The 20681-nt window shown below is 39.9% G+C and overlaps 1 protein-coding gene across 1 annotated transcript; it reads left to right on the forward strand.

Annotated features, from left to right (window-relative positions):
• Positions 1-308: 308 nt before the first annotated feature.
• IGFBP3 (insulin like growth factor binding protein 3) lies at positions 309-16049 on the forward strand. Its single transcript, XM_035318705.1, has 4 exons — positions 309-826; positions 4628-4854; positions 7385-7504; positions 13748-16049. Exons 1-4 carry the CDS (start codon positions 436-438, stop codon positions 13871-13873), a joined length of 864 nt encoding a protein of 287 aa, XP_035174596.1. The 5' UTR covers positions 309-435; the 3' UTR covers positions 13874-16049.
• The last annotated feature ends 4632 nt before the right edge of the window (positions 16050-20681 follow it).

Raw genomic sequence — 20681 nt, forward strand, 5'->3', positions numbered from 1 at the left:
TGGAAGCTTTTTTTTTTTCAGTGTTGTGTGTGGAAAAAAAAAAAAAGAAAAAAGCCATCAACGTTAGTTTCAAGCCAAGTGGTTGAGGCGCTCTGCAGGGAGGAGGGGGGGAGGAAGCAAAAGTTGCCTTTGTTGTCAGCGAGTTCTTCTATTACCTTTATGTTACCAAAGGCCGGCGGCTGAAGAGAGGGGTCGGTGCGAGCGTGCTGCCGGCACATCCTTCTTCCCTCGCGCCGCCCGGGCTGCGAGAGGCCGGTGACTTCACCTGCCCGCAGCGTTCGGCCGCGGGGCCCTCCTGCGGCGCCCGCCCTGCTCCGGGCGAGGAGAGGCGGCCGGCGCTGCCGCCCCGAGTCCCGTGAGCGGCGCAGCCCGGGGCGCTCCCCCCGGGGCGAGCTGCGCGGGGGCGCCTCCCGGCGGCCCCGGCTGCCGGTTGCCATGGTGCCGCGGCCCGGCGTGCTGTGGGCAGTGGCGGCGGCGGCGCTGGCGCTGCTAGGCCGTCGGGCGGCGGCCGCGCTGGCGCTGGCGGGGCCGGTGGTCCGCTGCGAGCCCTGCGACGCGCGGGCTCTACAGCAGTGCAAGCCTCTGCAGCCCGACTGCGCCGAGAGGGTGCGGGAGCCGGGCTGCGGCTGCTGCCTCACCTGCGCCCTGCGCCTGGGGCAGCCCTGCGGGATCTACACGGAGCGCTGCGGCGCCGGCCTCAGCTGCCAGCCGCAGCGGGAGGAGGCGCGGCCGCTGCAGGCGCTGCTGGAGGGCCGCGGGCTCTGCACCAACGCCACGGCGGACGGCAAGCTGCGGGCCTTCGTGCTGCCCGGGCCGCTGGCTGAAGGTAAGCGGCTGCTTATTTCTTTCTTCTGGAAGTTAAAAAGTAACCACCCGCTCCAGGGAGGTCGGGCGGGGGGGCACTGGTGGTCCGCCGGGTGCCCGCGGCTGGCTCCTGCCCGTGCCTCTCCGGTAGCCGCGCAGCCAAGGCTGGGGTCGCGTTTGAAGGAGAGATGCTCTGTTTTTTTTTTTTTTTTTTTTTTTTTTCTCCTAAGTAAAGGGAGGTTAACCTCTTGTGTCTCTTACCACCGTTATTTATTTATTTTCTTCACCCCTGGTGCGGTGAAGTAATCCTTTGCGAAACAGGCGAAGTTGCTCTTTCTGAAAGTAGTCTTGGGGAGGGAAGGAGTTGCGTGTTCCTCGCATGGGTTCCTGAGGCAGTCGGGCTGAAGAGGAGACAGATGAAATCCTCACGATTTGTGCCTAGTATTCCTGGAAAGAGCATGTGAGAAAGCTAGAGGGTGTGGGCTAACTCTTGTGCTGCAGCGTGATTACATCAGGGCAGTGATAAGCCCAGGATTTTTTTTTTTTTTTAAAAGTTATGTTTTCCTGGCCCTTGAAGGTGGTTGTTCAGAACAAAGCATTTGCACAGCGGTGTTTAAGAGGATGTTGTTTTTCCCTGCATTGCAAATAAACCTTCGGACAAACGAAAGCTTTCCCATACCTTACACATCTTGTAAATGAGACATTCACCGGGCAAGTTCTGTTTGGTTTGAAGAGGAAGGGGCAGCTGGAAAAAGTTCTGTTAGCATGCACATTTGGAAACTGTGGAGGCAGGAAGAATTGGGATTCGGATCAAGAAAACTCAGCCCTGTGCAAACATTTCATTAAACTGTTTGTTAGCCAACAGCAAGTATGTTAACATTTATTTAATAGAAAAGTGTGTCAAAAGGCTTTCCACTGTTTGCATTTTTAAAAAGCCAGGAGTTTTTTTTGCTAGGTTACAGGGACTCTTTGGCTGGCCTTTTCTTAGCTGAGGAAGTGGCACCAGTGTTCCAGTTAACTGGCTGCTATGAGACTAAGAGATGCCTTATTATAATTATTTATGTGCTGTTCCCAGGCTGTTCATACTCTAAATGAGCAAGAGTTCAGAGGTACTCACTGAAGTTTTAAATCTCATTGGAACATGGAACAGCTTCCTTCGTCACATGAACTTGGCTTTGACTATTCATCCTTCAAATGAAAAACGGAGGGAGTCTCCTCGATACGTGAGACTTGGCAGTGTTGCGTGAAGGGGCAGTGCTTTTAACAATGACTGTTAGAGGAGGGGAAAGACAGACCTGAACGTTGGTTCCCTGGTGAAAATATTTCCATTTTCAGGCTAAATAGTCAGAATGCTGAGTTCCTGTTTTTGCATTCTTGGCACAGGGAGAATTCCTGTTTTGAAGTCAGTAGGAGCTTTGATTGCTTAAAGAGTGCAAAGTAGGTCTCTACAGTTCACATTCAAGGCATGAAGATTGAAAATTCAGGGTGCAAAAAAGAAGTATTATGCTGAACCTGTGTGTACACGTAGTATCTGCCTCCTTGTGGGTGCTGCTCCAGTTTCAGCTCTAAATCCAATGCTTGGGAACTGAGACTGCGTGGTACCCTCCCTCCCTGAGCAGGATCACACCTCCTCCCTTTCATGTAGCTTCGTCCTGCAATATGTGCTACGCTTTTGGTCTTTACTAGAAATTGCTAGAAATCAGTATGGATGGTGTGTATTGCAGGAACTTCTTAAATGCCAGCTAAAGTAGGCCAATGACTTTACAGTTGAGGTTTTGGGGCACAAAAGTCCTAAGTATTACTGTTCGTATACAAACCTCCTCATCTGTTTCTGAAAGAGACGAGGTAACTTTTGTAGCAGTTTTGTTTCCGTTACAACAGGATGTAGAGGTACCATGACACCAACTTTTGTAGAACTGAGTTAGTGGAATATGCTTTAAATAATAAATAATAAAGTGTGGCATTATGACCATTCTGAATTCAAGTGTAAAAAAAATCCTGTCGTGATGGTCTGTACAAACTGTGAAATGATCAGAGTGCTGATTAGTTAATGCACATTAAGAATACTTTCTACTTTTTTTTGTAGTAGGTAAACTAAAAAAAAAAATAATGAACAGACTAGAGAAAACACAGTAGGCACAGTATTTATATCTAGAAGATTTAGGTTTATAACATTTTTTGTCATTTATTGCAAAATTCACTGAGAATGTGGAAAAAAAATACCACTGTTTAAAAACAGGACATTAAACCACCAAAAATATGTTCAAATACTGCTGAGAGTCTGAGTTAAACCCGCAAAAGCCAGGAAATTTAGACTTAAGACTTGAACTTCCTTAATCCATTTGCACTAGGAGTTGGATTTTCCCGGTCAATTATGTTCATTGCCAGCAGTGGCTACACTAAAACCACCAGTACCAAGATGTTAACTCTGATCCCGCCGCCTCCTCCTTGTTTTCCCTCCCTGGTTCCTGTGTATGGCCAGTGCCAGGATGCTGTATGTGTTGAAATAACGAGACTCAAATGAGCTATGTGAACATGGGCTTTCAGTTTTAGCACTAAATTTCTTGGCTTTTGTGGTTTTCCAGTAAGCCATCAAGAATAATTTTAATACAGATTTTCAGGATGCTTCTTGCACATGTTATCATTGTGTGCTCACAAAGTGATTTCCTTAAAGGAAAAAAAAAGAGAGAGAAAAAGTGGCCAGCAGCCAAGGCACTGAAATGCAGCAATCAGTGGGACTTAGCTGACAGTAGCGGGAGTATCCTTACTTGAAAAATTCCATGGAGGAAATGCAGCCAGTTACTGTTACATTGCAAGAGTCTTCTAAGAGAGAGAAATGCTGTGTAGACAAATACCTCAGAAGGTACAGGAACGCTGGGCTTATGCAGTATTTTGGAAAAATAATCCTGTAGTTTCCTGTAGTTTTGTAGATGATAGTTTAAAGAAAAAATATTTTTGAAGCTCATAATGGAAGTAGATATTTGTCCTGTGACACCACTACAGAATGAATGGCAAATTTTTTATCCATTACCCCTAAAATATATTTTATACACCTGGAAATATTTTTGATTTTAATAGCAGAGGAATGAAAATGTGCTATTTTTTTTCTTTCCTGTTCTGTATGTGGAATAAAACTCAGAGAAAAACAGTGTTAAAAATAGTTAATTAGAACCATCAAACTCAGCATGGTAGAATTTTTTTAACACTTTTTTAAAAAAATTTACTCTCTTGGGGAAGATGAAGAGTTGCTCTCCATCCAATAACTTAACTCATGTTAGCTGTATTAAATTAAAGTTGTTTAAATCTGTTCTGGGTCAGAAGTACATGATTTGAATGCTCTGGGTGACCCATGTTGGTCAGGCTGCTAACAGAGCTCTGACTCGGGGCCAGGTGCTGGCAGGGCTCCATACCTGGCAGACCTGCCTCCTCCTGCCGGGAAGGGAAACCAGCAAAAAAACAAGGAGTGAGAAACTTGGGCGGTAGTGGTTTGCAAATAGTTTGAAATGAAGTGAATGTAAATACTTTTCAAGTGATTAGCAAGGCAGGATGTACATTCATAGGCACCTAGCACAGGTGGTGGAATAGTATACTTGACAGGTTCACTAGGATTGAAGAGATTTTTCAGTCAGAAAATTCACTGCAGTTCTTTACACTTAGCCTAGGGAGATCCTGATGCATGCAGAATACTGAATTGCTCATGTTTTTATATATGATTTTTGTACAGAAAAACTAAAGATGTAGACTATTCTAGTGGTCTGTTGCCCTTCCAGACTCAGCTGGCAGTTGACTAACTTTTTCTTCACTGAATTTGTTCTTTTCATAGGAAATTCCAGTGATTCAGAAGAAGACAGGAGTACCAGTAGCATAGAAAATCAGGCCATCCCAAACTCCCACAGGGTGCCAGATTTGAAATTGCATCCACCGCACATCAAAATAGATATCATCAGGAAAGAGCAAGCCAAAAATACACAGCGCTATAAAGTGGAATATGATTCACAGAGTACAGATACACTGAATTTCTCTTCCGAATCCAAACAAGAAACCGAATATGTAAGTGATTTTGTAAAAGCTAAGACATTTCCCTGTATGTGAGTATGTGCCAGTGTGTGTATGTACATGTTGTACACTTGACAAGATAAACAAAAATGGTTATTGTTGTACCTACTTAGGGTGTTTTGGTTGTTTGGCCAATATAACCATTGGATCTGCAAATGCAGATAAGCAGCTGACCAAACGGATCATGTTCGGAAGACACAGAGGCCTAATGCACTGGTGTTTATTTTAATATAATTTTCACTATGTTAGCTCTTGTTAAAAATTCTTGTTTCCACATGTTTCCATGAGTGTTTTCTGTGACATGTTTAGTAGTGTCATTGTTTGGTAAACTTGGTTGCAAACAACATTATTGGGTTGCAAAACAATGGAAAAAAGGAAGACATTTGACGTTTGGTGTGGTAGCCTTGTGTTCATACTCCATGAAGCAAATCAAGGGAGATGACTGAGCTTCAGTTGAAGCTAAGTCTCGAGTCATTATTTCTGTGACGTGCTGAACACCACTTCCACTTGCAGTAGTTGTTTAATGCCACTGCATAAATGTAATGGCTCACAGCACACAAGCTGCTATTGCTTCCAGCTTACTGTGCCCCGTAGAAAGAGTATTTGCAGGGCAGCCAGAATGTGGTGAATCTGATGGGAAAATAATTCCTGTTTGTGCATTTCTTGGCTGCTGTCATGGTGGATATCCTTATGCCTATGCCAGCTGACTCCAAAATATGGATGGATATATTTTGGAATCTCATCAGAACAGTTGCAGTGAAACCAGACAAGGCTTCCCACCTGCAAGAGAAGGTTTTGAAACCTGTGTGAGGTGGAAAGCTGTGTCTGAAGAGTGTGTGGCCTCCAAGTTAACACACTTTGTTCAGTTTGTCATTGATGGCCAGCGGTCTAGTAAAAACACTTAAGTATCCAAGTTTTAGCATGCCTTCCTCCCAAAAACTCGAAATAAACCTCTTCCAGTAAAAGAATGAGCTTTGGTAGCTCTGAGGAAATAAGGTTCTGGCCTTAACTAGGATAAATGTTTCACTTACATGGTAATCAGGCCCTGTGTGTGAAGGCACACTGATTTACTAAAACTGCTCATATCTGTAGGAACCAGAACCAGGTCCATTTGAGGCAGGTACCTTTGCAAGCAAATGCCCTTCTGCCTATGTCTGTCTTAGCTTCTGACAGTCATCCCTTTTACTTTTGAAATCTGCGTCAAGATAATAGTTAAAGAAGGCTGTTGTTCTTTTTGTAGGCCTAGCTCAAAACCAATCTTTGAGTGTGTTATTTCTAGTTGGTGTCTGAACAGTTTCATTTATTTAAGGAGTTGCCAATTTAAATAGCTTATTTAGAGCTTGTGAGATTGATACTGAACAAAAATGTATGAAAGCAGCAAGGAAGAATTTTGTGTACCAAAAAATCAATTTTAAACTTCAGCAGAGCTGTGGAGGTTATATGCTTTCAGACACTTACATGAAAGGCACTTTATATCAGCAAACCTAACTTTTATGCTTGCAAGTAGTAATATCATTACTAATTAAGAATTGTACTAGTGGGTCTCTGTGTTGATAGAACAACTTAAGCATTTTAAACCCCTGCAACTGTGAAAAATAATTTTTGGGGGTCTCTATTGAAGAACCAGGCTGGTGGATTAAATCAGTAGTGTGCTCAGAGCAGCATGTAGCTAAACACAGTATATAGGCTGTGATTCTTGAATTCTGATCCTTCTGCTGATAGTGGCTGCCGCCTTGGCCTCTGGCAAAACTTGAACTCTTCTCCTGGATTTCTGGCTGTAAAATTGGTCTGGTAATGTTTTATACCGTACCCTAAAGGCCTGCAGTGAGAAACAATTAGTTTGGTGTTTGAGACATGCTTTTAGAAGTGGTTCTGGAAGTTTTTATGTCATTGTCTTAGAGCTAATCCACACTACACCATTGTCTTCCTTTTGCATATGGAGAAACTGGTGCAAAAAGTTATGTACTTATCTACTGAAAATGTTGTGTGCAACCATTAATTTGCATGAGTGCATACATTTGGTCCAGCTGAAATTTGGAATTGTTGTCCAAAGTTGCAGTATATTTATAAAGGCATATACAGTATGCCAAACTACATGTTTTCAATTTAATCCATTGCATTCAAGCCTTTAAATCCAGCAGAATCACAGAAATAAAATGACATTAGTGAAGATTTACAAAGCAGTTTGTTCTCAATTGTCTGCTTTCTTTTTCCACTTGGTGAAGATCAGCTTTTCACAATATGTTATGTATGACTGATTTACATAATGGTCAAGTCTTCCTTGCAGCTGTGATTTCAGCTGGAAATGCTAGTCTGATTGTGAGCATGGCATAGGGCCTTCAGTGCTTAGAAATCAGTTTTATCCTGAATAATGTCAGAATTCCATCTGATTGTTTTGCTTTTTGACATTTAACAGATTTGGTTTTGTGATTCTTACCCTTTGAAGATTTATTAACTCTCCTGTGAAAAACAGGATTCGTAAATGAAGTTTCATATCTGTTCTTTCAAATGTGCTTACTAACAGGGTCCTTGTCGTAGAGAAATGGAAGACACTTTAAATCACCTAAAGATCCTGAATGTCTTGAGTCCCAGGGGTTTCCATATTCCAAATTGTGACAAGAAAGGGTTCTACAAGAAAAAGCAAGTAAGTACAATGTCTTGAGCATTTCAGTGAATACACTTATTCTGTGTTTCCATTGAAGGATCTTGCCAGCAAAGTGCATTATATATCATTTTATATATCACTTTAAAAAGCCAGTTTAATCCCAATTTTAGGTCCTGATCTGATACTGTTGAACTTTGTCAAATGGGGATTGTGTTTTTATTTTCTGTTGGTTATGACAGCAGATTAATTTGAGAAACTTCATACCTAATCACACACAGGTTGGCCAGTGTCCTAGTTACTAATGCCCTTCAGTTTAAAAAAAGCAATGCCTCTGTAATAACCCACAGAGCTAAATGTTGCAGTTGCCATATGACTGCAATAGATCAATGCTTTGAATTGTAAATAGCTGCTTGAAAGTTCCTAGAAGAACTGTGTTGGTTTATATTACAAAAAGCAATTTGAGAAAGGCATGTGTCTGTCCTTTATGCACTACACAGATCACTTCCAAAATCCAGGTCATGTTATCATGGAAGTCATACATCTAGTAGTTATTCTGTAGCAAGGTCGGCTCCTCAGCCCACTCTAGTTTTCCTCCTTTTTTTAATATTTTTTTTTTCTCTTCTGCAAATGCAGACCTCAGTGGAAGACATATATGCAATGCTTTCATGCTCTAAAGCAGCATTCTCCATTTGGTGCTACCCTTGAAGCTTATTCAAGAACTTGCAGAATTGCAAGACATAACATTCTTTGCTTTGTATGCACATTTCATCTAATACCATTGTTTAGATAGTGACATGTCTCCAAATATATTTCTTGTTATAATTCCAAAATTTCCAGAATTCAAAAGTCTTTGAGATTTTCTTCAAGGCAAACCTCCATAAGGACAGATCGTGTTTTATGTCTGGTAACCAAGAGTGTCTGACTCGGTGTGTTACTGCATAATAGTTTGTTAGAAGTGAGAGACCAACCTCAGAGGAGGCAACCTTATTGCAAGAGTGTTAGCTCCACGTTGTTTGGCTTCCAGCTTTCTTAGAAACAGTCTTAACCTTTCAGGTATTCCCTGGAGCTCTGCAATGAGCTGGCAGTGTCAGGTGGGCTGTTTGAAATAGGGGTGAGGTTTCCAGTGTTCCCTTCTGCCATCAGTCCAGCAATTGACTCTGTTGTTTGCCTGTGGCTGCACATTGCTGAATTTGTTTTACTCCCAAGCTTTTCCCAGGCAGGTGCTGGTAACTCCCAAGCAGGGTGAATTTCTTTTTCTTTAGTTTTGGGAACCCACTGTCAATTGATGTCTCACTGCATGTAAATTAGCAGACGGCAGGGCACAAATCCCAGTCTGCAATCATTCAGGAAATGCCACAGACTACAGTGTGAACTACTCTATGGAGCATGGCTGGACTGTTTTGTGGCTGTGCTATAGAAGTATTTGCTTAGCTACTTCAGAACAGCATGTTGTGTAACTGCACTGAAGATATGCAAGCATCTTGTAGTACTAACCCTCCTCTAGGTATTATAGAAGACAACAGATTGGTATTTACTTTGTTCAGTAGATGTTCTTCTCATCTGTCTTCAGACTTCAAAGTTTTAGCTTTGTCAGCAAAAATGTGGCGGTTTGCACACTGTCCCTAGTGTGTATATATGGTAAATGAGATCCACAGTGAGCACATATTAAAGTGCCTCTCTGTGCAGTTGTGGTTCTGTAACTGAGGCAGAAAAAAATTAATATGGATACTCTTTTCTAGTCTTCATTCCTGGAAGTTCATTTACCTAAAGTAAGGTGTTGGTACAGAGCAAAGACAAGCTTCTGCACAGCACATAGTCTCCATGTTATCTAGAAACTTTCAAGCTGCTTTAGAAAAGGTTGATGTGCTATGTTCAACAGCCCCTCTGGTCAGCAAACATACATGCTGAAGGAGCACTTTCATACTTGGCCAGCCTTGGCAAGCACTGTGCCAATTTGCACAGCTCCCAGTAGTTTCATGATAGTTTGGGACAGCTCAGGATCTTGTAAGAGATGCCTACAAATTGAGTCTATATCAGTAAATGTTATATGTGTAATGTAGTTCAAGTGCTCTTCCTCTAAATGAATCTTAATCAACCCCTGGCACAAGCCTTCACAGATAGGACTTACAGAGAGAGGCTGCTTCTCACATTTAGAAAATGTAAAGCAAAAAGAATGTATTTGAGTTACCTTTGTATAGTTAACTCCTAGGAAAAAAAAAGCATCCATTTTAGAAGTGAATGAGTCCTGGTCAGATTGAATCCACTCTCTGCAAGACAGTACAGCAATATCATTTGTTTTTCTTTTTGGAGGATCAAAATGTAGGCCTGATTTTGGTAACTTTGAGCAGGTGTATCTAATCTGATTAACAGAATGCTAGGCTATTTTATTAATTTCCTTCATTGCTATTATTAGAAGCATTCAATCTGTAATTCAGCTTAGTCATGACAACAAAATTCAGAAAAAAATGTTAGGAAACAGTAAATATATTGAGAAAAAGGAGCTTTTTGAGCACTTTTAATTCTGGAAATGAATGCTAAAAGCACTGCCTAGGATGTTCATGTATATAGAGGTATGATGGTAGGAATCTGATAAATTATGATTGCTTTGGAAACCATGAAAACTCATTCAGGAGGTACTTTGTGTTTTAGTATATTCTGCCTTCCTGGTCACCTGCTCTTGCGGTCAAGTTGAAAGCAATTATTTTTCTTGATATTTGTGGACATCTAGAGAGAGACTTTTCAGAAGTAACCATAGGGAGTAACTTGCATATGTGCAACAATTTCAAGAACTTAAATTCATCTGTCAAAGTATAACATGAAAATAACTTCAGACCTTGTGTATAATATATATGCTTTGTTAAAATCAAACATACTAAAATTTAGATTTCTTTATCTTAATAAATCACACACATTAGCTTACACTATTCTAGTATGGTGTATTTACATGAACTAGGTTAATACAGGCATGGTTTTGCCTCAGGCATGCAAAGAAAGTTTTGATGAAATTATAATTATTGCCCCACATTTGTATACCAGAACCAGATATTCCTAAATGTGTGCTGGCATTGTTCCACTGAAAACAACTGAGGCTTGGCAGGAGCCAGCATGGCCTGAGGTGTATGTCAAGGCTGTCTGCACTCTGCTTCAGGAGACCATGGTTGTAGCTCCATGGAGACCTCTGGGCTGATCAGGAATTCAATGGGATACCATATGCTTTGCTGTGCCCCACAAATGCCTCTGGGGTACTTCTTTGTGGAGGGGAGATGGGCAGGTGGCATGAGGCTGGCAGCTGGTACTTCTATCAGAAGTAATTATTGACTGCACCACTTGGGCAGTTTTCCAGCTTTTTGGACTTCTGAAGTCATACATAAAAGCCTTAAAACTTGTGTGCAGTGCAAAATTCAGAAGAGCGAATACTCCTATCTAAACTTTTCCCATATGAATTGTCCACTAATTCAGTATGGAATGCAAGCTAGCTGTTTCAGGGTAAAAAATATCACTTTTGAATCAGAAGCACTTTACTATTGACAGTATGGATGATCAGGTAGTACAAAATAACAGACTGCAAAAGGTAACTTTTCTCGTTTCTTCAGAGTGACATTTTAGCTGTAAAGCTCTAGCCCAAATAATCTAAGGGTTTCATTTTTTTATTTCTTCTAGACAACCTGTTTGGGGAAAAAATAACCATTAGTTTCTGCAGACTAACTTTGTGCTATAGTTAATTCTAAAAATTGATTATGCAACTGTAAAATGCAATCAAAACCTCCAACAACACACTAACTTGAATTGATCATATGTTTTGACAGTGATGCAAGCCTATGAATCAGTAAGAGTTGTGTAACATATAGTACTTCTAAAAGGGGAGGCTGTGTTACTATTATTAGTAGAAGTGTAGTTTCATGACCAGAAAACCAGGCCAACAGCCAGAAGCCCCATGCTCCAATTCAGGCCCCATCTGTGCCTCTACTCTTGGGAAAAAACAACTCCATAACTGCTGCCTCATTTTCCTTATCTGTAAAATGTAAATCATGCAAAAGCAATTGTTTATGAATTACTCAAAACTGAGCATGAAGGATTTAGTGTGCTAAACATGAATACCACTTAAGGTAGAGTCCAGTCCACTTACCACCAAAAATTAAGAATAACATCCTCTTGGTGTTGGTGAACTTAAAACAGCTATTCGCTGAAACCGTGAAGAGCACACACAAGTACTAGTCTGGCTTTTGAAATAATACATGATTCTAAATTTTACATTCTTTTTATATTTAAAGATTTGATGCAGGGAAACAACTGAGCAAGTGACTAGAATTCAAACAAGTTAATCATGTAGTTTAGCAAATTATTAATGTAGCTGTCCTCTCAGTAGGGTTGAAATTCTTCACCCTCTCTTATAAAAGCTGATATTCTTTAATTTTGTCATCCACTGGCAGGATTGCTGTACACTTGCATACAGCTAATGCCGAAGGACTGCACATTAAGAGAAGGCATTGTATTATTTCTGTGTTAGACTTCCTACTCAAAAATATATCACAAGGCTAGATTAATTTTGAGTTATGGTGATTAATGTTATTACATTTATTTATATATTTACAAATAAGCAAGCTGGAAACTTGGGTTTCTGCCAAGACGGTATGTTCAGTGATTGGTGTCTAATGTGTGATCTGCTCTCATCTCTCTTTCACAGCTTCCTAGTGAGAACTGTCTACACTAATCTCTGCTGCCACAAATTAATTGGCTCAGGGACCAACCTGCTGCTGCAGGCAGTTCCAGGAGTGGCCCATATTCACACTTATTTTTGACGTATTGCCCTTTCACCAGAGGTCCTAAACTAGGCATCGAAGGGTCAGATGCTTTGTGCAACATGTAAAGCCTAACACTTACTTGATGTTTTCTCATGTACCCATGCTTGGGAAAGAAAATTAGCTTTGTGGGCCATTGACATGGGACAGTGAGATGTATGAAACTCTGGAGAACTATGCAATGGAGTGATAGTAGCAAAGTTTAAATAACTGGTGGCAAAGCCACAGCTGGTACCCAGCATAAACTTCTGAAATACCTGAATTGCTCTGATGTCAACTCAGAGAGCTCATTTACTTTGTATGATAGCTTTTAGAGTATTGAGGAATATACGTGGCTTCAGTGTGTCTAGTCTGTTCTTCCTCCACATGATGGAACAACAGATGAAACACCAATCTTTGAAAAACTCTCTTGGAGTCAGAATTCCTTCTGTCCTGACTAAATGACCTTCTTTGTTAGCATTTGCAGTGAATCCTCTAGCATCAAATCTCAGAAACTTGTGTTGTGCCATAGTGGAGGCTATGCCTTAGCAAGGAGGTTGACCATTGCAAAAGTGTGCTGTGGAGATGTGCCTTTTGAGGGAGTGAAAACCTTGCAGTGTTCCAGCAATACCGTTAGGCTGAACTATGACCAGGATTACATACCAAATGTAACCTGCAGCATCTCATCTCCTTTAGTTTAGCTTATACCATTTTTTGTTTCTTAGAGACCATTACTTAGTACATGACAGACTTTTTCAATCTACTTTTACTGCATTAGTATTTCTAAAGAAGTTCAGCATCTTTGCTTGTTTAATGACAGTTTCAGGTTGGTCGGTTTTGTTAACAAATTCCAATAAGCAGCTGATTTCTAACATTGACATAGGTTGTAGACTAATATATAAGCAAAGTCATTTATAGCAAAATAGACATGTAAAGTTCTAGGACACCTAGCAGTTGTTGAAGTGATAACCCCATTAGAGAGGGATTATGTATATGTTAATAAATGTCAGTGACAGTATGGAAATTCTTCCAGCAAACAGATGCAAACCAAGGGTGTTTCTTGCTGTAAGAGCTGTCTTTGACCTGTGCTGTAGTGTAAAACAAATCTGTTGACTTTCTTTTCCAAAGATGGGTCTCCATTGTCAGTCCATGCTGTTTTAAGTAGTCCTGGTATTCAACAGACAAAAACTGTTCTGCCTAATATAATAGGGAGTAGTTCATTATGCTGTTTTCTGCTAACTCTCAGAGCAGTTTTATTATGGAATAATTAGATCCAAAGTGCTTGATGGGCAGGCTGTTAGACTACATCTTTTATTGTAATACTTTGCAGTGGTGTTAAATCTTCAATTTAATTCAAGCAATGTCTTCTATCAAATCTGTGTGATTCTATATATGGCCAGGATATAGCAGTGCAGATATCAAACAAGCAGGAATCCCTACTGTATAATGCTAAGAGCAGAGTAAAACAAAAAATATGCTAACTGGGTCCTCCATTCTGTTTCAGTGTCGTCCATCCAAAGGCCGAAAAAGAGGTTATTGTTGGTGCGTGGATAAATATGGACAACCGCTTCCTGGATATGATGGCAAGGGAAAAGGAGATGTCCACTGCTATAACTTGGAAAGCAAATGAGGGCTGGATGCCAGCTCTTCTGGCATCTGTGTGTGGCAGCTGGACCGAGCAGAGGCCTTCGTGGAGCTGGGCAAACACCATGCACTGCATTGCACAAGGAGTTATGAGCACCGCTTCCTGTGGCGGTTAGGGGAGTAGAGGCCTATATGGACTCTGCAGCTGCACCCTGCCACTAAAATATGTTGGGCTTTCTACAGAATGTGTAGGGAGCTCTGAATTCCCCTGTCAACCTGCACTATTGATACCCAGAGAGAAAGAAAAACACAAAGCACTTCAGAATGGATTCAGGGAGTCTCCACTGACTTTTTAAAAAACGGCCTGTGACCAATTTGATCCCAAAAGATTCTGTTTTTTATTTTTAAATTTATAGATTGTAAACTTGTAGAGTTGTTAAAGCAAAACAAAAACAAAGGCGTGCGCACACAAAAAAAAAAAAAACAACCCACAAGGATTTAAAGGCTAAGGTTAAGCTTTTTTTACAGGTCTGATGGGAATCTTCACGGGTAAAATTTTATAAAAATCTCAAAGAACTTTTTAAGAAACATATTTCTAAAATAAATACATGACTATTTTTTCTGTAAAATATATTATGAATATTCTGTTAGTCTGTAATATAATTGTTTTTAAATAAACTTTATTTAAATGTAACATGTGAATACCAAATATTACACAACAATTCTAGTGTATACTTCTGTATGCAAAGAGAAAGTGAAAGTATGGGATGCTTTACAAATATGTATAGATCCATATGCATAAACACTGACCTGTTCTAGGTAACAGAAATGAACTTGTGGAGTGAAGGAGGTGTTTCCAGAAGAGATTAAGTTTCATTATTTGATGTAGGTACAAATACTCCAATAATCTTTTAAATTCTCTTTAATTATTTTACTTTTAATGTATCCATCACTGAATTATACCACTGGAAAGAATAACAGTTGCACTGAAGCTCTCTGTAAAACATTCTTCTATCTGTCCTTTGCTTCGTTTAGTGCAACAGAGCTTAAATTTCTTGTTTCCTTCATGCTAACATAGAATATTTATGGACAAAAAATTTCCATTACACTACCAGCCTTTCTATTTGCTTATTTATTTTTAAAAGCTGTATCTATTCTATGTGGTCTTCATATACTCTGCCAAAGTATGCATTCTGTATGAGGATCTTTTGTTTAAAACAATGCGAACAAGATGGGAGGATTGTGGGCCTCCACAATTGTTGAGACCTGTGTGCTTCATTTATGCTACACACAATTGTTGCTTCCTTTGACTTTGGTAGAAATTACTTGCCTGCATTGAATAAGATCCATAGGTTTTAAATATTTACATTGTCTGCTATGATACGTCCTTTTAATATGAAGATAAGTGTGATGCTGTTACATAAGGAAGTTGTTGGCAGCATTTTTTTTAAGGCTGATTGTTTATTGAACTTCATGACAAATTCTGTATGACAGTGAAATTTGGATAAGGAAAGATGGCCTGTGAAATGTAACATCTCTCTGGAAAGTAATGCCATATTTTGTATATGTATTTATTTATATATTTTATATAAATATTTTATATATTTATATAAATATATAATATATTCTTATATGTGTCACTATAAATGTTTGTCACTGTAGAAAAAAGAACCAGCAACACTGTAATTTCCTGTTGGGTTGGGAATTCGATGGAGAGTGATAGCAGTACTCTCATGCAGCTTTCTAGCCATTGGAAACAGTGGTTGTCCTGATAGAGGGGAGACCATGGAGTCAAGGAGCCTGTTCCTCTCCCACCCTGTAACAGCCACCTGTGTTTCCTGCGATAGCATATGTCTTGAAACTTTATTGTGGAAAGATTTGGATATGCAGCTTGCAGGATTGAGGTGGCTGATCACTATAAATCAAATGTTTAATGCCTTACCCTGAAATGTAGCCCCGTGTGTATTCTGTGCATACTCCTAATTTATATCTAATGAAATAGGTTTACAACATTGTTAAAACTGAAATTTTAAAGCTAAAAGTAATAAGAAAAAGTGTATGTGAGGTGGTGCTCTAGTTCAGGTTGATACAGACTTCCTGACAGATAGTTACAGAAAGCTTTGTGAGTTGAAGATTTATTGCAATATTTTTACTGCTAATGCAAATGTAATGCCTGCGACTATTTGTTGGCAAATTAAAATAAATGCTGACTTTTTTTTTAATTGTAAACCAGTTTATTTCAAATAGTTCCACATGGGGAATAAAGCTATATACAGCATTTGAGCACATCATATATAAAAATTAACACTGGGGTCACAAAAGTAGTATTTCACATTTTTTTTCCTTCACTCCTTCACTATCTCATGAGCCTTCTCATAAAGAAAATGACCTATCGCTGAGAGGGTGGACAGCTGCCTTCCGAATCACATTTGGGAAATGAAGAAATGTTTTAACAGGCCATGGTAGCATTTCTGATTTGTGTTTTTCATTAAAATTATAGCTCTTTGTTTTGCTCCATTGTTAAAAATAAAGATGTGTCTGGTATGGATCCTTAAGTTAGTTTGTCTATCTTGTTCTCAATAGATGTCTAAAAATAGTAAATATTTCTTAGCTATGATTTAAAGCTTCCCCCTTATTCAGCAGCTCCCTGTTACAGACACTTCCTTTATGCATCTAATGTTCTTGGTAGCTGGCATTCTTGGTATGAAATACAAAATAATTAATCTCCCCATGTAACAAACAAAACATTAGAAATTAGAGGATCAGCAGTGATTTTTTTTTTTTCTTTTTGCTTTAACATACCTATTTCTATGGAGACAAGGGCTCAATTCATCAGACAAGCTGCATGTCTTTCAAAGATTTTTTTTGTGGATATGGCATTCAAGCTGCAATTCAAACAAATTATTTCTGGGCTAAGTTCAAGCAGCAGACTGCAGCATGAAGCAAATGTATGGGTTAATATCAGTTCAGAATAAGATCTCTTCCTGCACACACAGGTTAGAAACGTTTCCTGTTAAGCACTGCAGCAAGTGGAGGACTTTGGTTTTAGTGACAAATGGAACCTAAGTATTAGAAAAATACCTGCTGTTTCAGTGCCTTTGCTGCCTTCAGCTCAGGTGGTGGTTGTTTTGTTTTGTTTTTCAAGTAAACATTTGATAGCATTTTTGTTAACAAGCTCTTTCAAGAATCTTAGGCAATCCAGGTGACCATATTGAAGTCTCATAAAAATTCTTGTAACTTAGTTATCATTATTGACATGTTAAATATTTGCACAGGAGGGCACTACAAAAGCTTAATGTATATACTGCAAGACTCGCTAATTTATTTCTGAGAATACTTCACCCCTAGATGCTACATGGATGCCTTATGTAGCCCATATTCATGTGGTATTTGTTTTAACCAGAGTAGTAGTTGCATAAATCCCTCTAATTGACAAGAATGCAAGTTAAAGCTGCTTGCAGGCAGAAATACTACCTTTCAAACTGATTGAGAAAGTTTCCTTTAGTAGATTGACTGTGCTATAGTCTTTTGACCTCAGAATATCCTTTTCCACCTTTTTGGCATGCACACTCTTCAGGGAATAATGTTAGCTATTTGTGCACAGGGGAAAGCAGCATAATTCTTTATTGAACTGAGCCCTAAATTAAAGTAACGGTTTTAAAATCTTTTAGGAAATCATTTTTTGGTATCTGTAGTTACTCTCTAAAACTGGGTAATCAAGGATGACTCCACAGAGATTTTACATATTAATGATATAAATTAAATTATGAAAAGTTCTTAGCAATTTTTGTGGGTGTCAATGCATATTAGTATTCAAAATCAAATGTTTATATGGGTAGCTATATTGTATGTGGCCCTGCTGTGCCTTTAGAAAGGACCTCTTTTTTCTTTTTCTTTTTGCCTTTTTTTTTTTTCTCCTGCACAGTCCAAAAGTAAGATCCAATAATGGGTATTGGTGTATTCTAAGGGTAAGCTTTTTGTGGGCAGTATCAGTAACATCTTCATCTGCGAGTATGCAGAATTCATTCTGTTTAAGGTTTTTAGAAGAGCAATGTTTCCGTAGGTTAGTGTCTGCAGTTCTAGCACATGAAATTGTTTGAATTACTCAATACATCAGTTGAGAAAATACATCTTTCTCTGCTAAAAAGAAAATTTCCCAGTAAAATGGTAAGTAGTACAAGTTTCTTGTTCATCAGAAGTTCTTGTTTTAAAAGTTTTTCTGTATTTTATGTTGTATTATTTCTTCCAGTTCAGCTTTTGCAGCTGTAGAAACATAAACGTTTGCTTTTGCCCTATACATATATTAAAAAATGCAAATGACTACAAGGTTGAAAGTTAGGTTGAAAGTTACCGCTAAAAAAAAAAAAAAAAAAAAAAAAAAAAAAACAGAGACCAGGTATTAGGAGAGGCAAAGGATAATGTTGCAAATCTCAGTTTATCCTTGCAGAATGCTTGTCCTTCTGTAGTATGTATCCTGGCCTTCCACTTCTGCTGACATACCCAAATTCCTTGAGAGCCTTTCTCTGTCATAGCTAATTTCACCCCACCGCTTTCTCCATGAGTGGTGATGGAAAAAATAAAGGCAGCAAAGTTATTGCTACAGAGAGCAGCTGAGATTTCCACTAGAAAAATCTGTCAAGCTGAAGAAAATGTCATTTAGAAGGACTGCTTCCCACAGCCATTTGCAGTAAGACCTTCCAAAAGTGGGGCAGTGAACAAGTTTGGTTACAAGTACCAGGCTGAGGGTACATTTCCCTCACTTCCTGCAATTGGAGAAGAGAGGTTATTTTTGCCTGCTTATGCCACACAGAGAATATTCAAGGTGAAGGCATGTTTCCTATGTCTGCTACATATCACATAACTTGCACCCAGTAAAAAAGACCTAACTTACTGAACTTGAAAAGTTGATTATTGCTTTATCACAGAGGTGCCACATGCAACCTTCAGCCCTCAGATCTTGCCATATATTTCCACAGCTGCTACCACTGACATGCTACTACTCTTCTTTCTCTGGTCCCTTGCTGGATCCAAATGGTGACAGCTCAGCTTCTGAAGCATCAATAAACAGAAGATGCAGACCATGAGAAAATATGGAAGAAGATTATGATATAGCTTGCATTTGCTCCAGAACTCCAAAGACATCCCTCACTGAGATGCTTTCCCAAGCAACCTCAACAGCTATATATCATCCAACTACAAAGCACCATCAGTGACAGAAAAAAATAATAATAATAATAATCACACATCATAATTATGCAATTAAAATCTCAGTGTAGGCACAAATGGACTGTTCTTTGTCAGCTTAACAGCAGCTGGAGGAGATAGAAAGCAGGAGGTTCTGTGTTGGGCATCTGCAGCAGGGGGCTCTGCCAGAATAGCTGTGCCTACTGGCCAGGCACCCTCCCTACAGGGAAGCATGGTTCATAAAAAAGCAAGGAGCCAGGCATGTGCACAGCCTTGCCTTCTGCTGAGTGCCCTCACTTCTGCTGAGATGCCCCTACTGCCACTCAGAGATGATAATCTACCACTGAGTCTCAAATGGAGAACAGAAAGTTTTGCAAAATGAAACACACAGGATCTGGAATGGGCTAGATTTAGATTTGTTCATTTGACCTTAATTCTACATCCATGAACAAGCTTGTTCCTGCATCAGTCCTCCAGGAGGTTGCTCCTTTCCCTGGGCCCTCGCAGTAGCATACTTGCAGGTAGATTTTGCACCCTGGTGCAAAAGGAGGCAGGTCAAGGGAGGAGGAAAGGAGAGAAAATAAAATAAAGCCTTTGTTGACAGACCTATCATCAGAGCTGTTTTCATTAATCAGAAAGCAAGTGCTGGTGTGTCTGGTGTGTCTGGACTCCTGCTGTGCTTTCTGGTAATACAAAACTAACTAGCTGCACTCCTGTAGGACCCTCCCCTTCTTTGTCCCACCACCTCTTTACTTAAATGTGACTAGATTATATGTGGTGACACATCAGTAAGAGAATCCCTCTATTGACCTCCACCCGGCTACTGTGCTGTTCACTCCATCCCATCCACACAAATATTCAAGAAGGCAAATGTGCCAAACACAATTAAGTGTTGGATAAGGTTCATAAACCACACTTTCCTGTGCATTCTGAGTCCCTGTCTGATTCTCAGTGCAACATCCAAGAAGGGTATAAGTACAAAATGTTGGTAAATAAAAAGTCTGGTACCTGTCTTTGTCCCCACCACCCCCTCCCAGTACTAACCAACGCAGATGTGTCTCCACTGCACCCCAAAATAGTGAGCAGAACAGACAGTATGAGCAGAGCCCAAAACCAGATAGGTTGTCTTCAAAAAAGAGGGTAGAAAATGAAGTGCAGAGAGCACTGACCTCATTTCTTTGCTATGAGCATTTTCCAGTTGGCAGTAGGCCAGGGGCAGGAGGAAGCATGGTTGGAACAAACCCTGCTGCAACAAACCTGGCAGGGTTTTGGCAGCAGGAAGCACAAACTATGTAGTGTTCTCAGATAACATGAACCAAACATACAGATGCTTACCTTATACCTTCCCACCACTTAATTTATTTCAAGTTGGGTGGGAGTAGTGCAAGAAGGTGTGAAAGCAGGGAGCTGAAATTACTAAGAGTGGTATATTCCCTTTGCAAATCCAGCTGTATTCCAGGTGACCTGAACTGCTCAGAACATCCTGCAGCACCTTCCTTGTTTCCCCACAGAGTCCCACCAGGATGAGCTTGCTAGCACAAGTGTGACTGGTGCAGTGGGCTCATGCTGGAGGCAGGATTGCCAGCTGACACATGCCAAAACACAAACAGAAAAAAATAAAAGGTAAATAATAAATAAATAAACAAATAAAAATAATATATTTAGAAAGA

The sequence above is a fragment of the Oxyura jamaicensis genome, chromosome 2 (genome assembly GCF_011077185.1).
Source record: "Oxyura jamaicensis isolate SHBP4307 breed ruddy duck chromosome 2, BPBGC_Ojam_1.0, whole genome shotgun sequence".
Lineage (NCBI taxonomy): Eukaryota > Metazoa > Chordata > Aves > Anseriformes > Anatidae > Oxyura > Oxyura jamaicensis.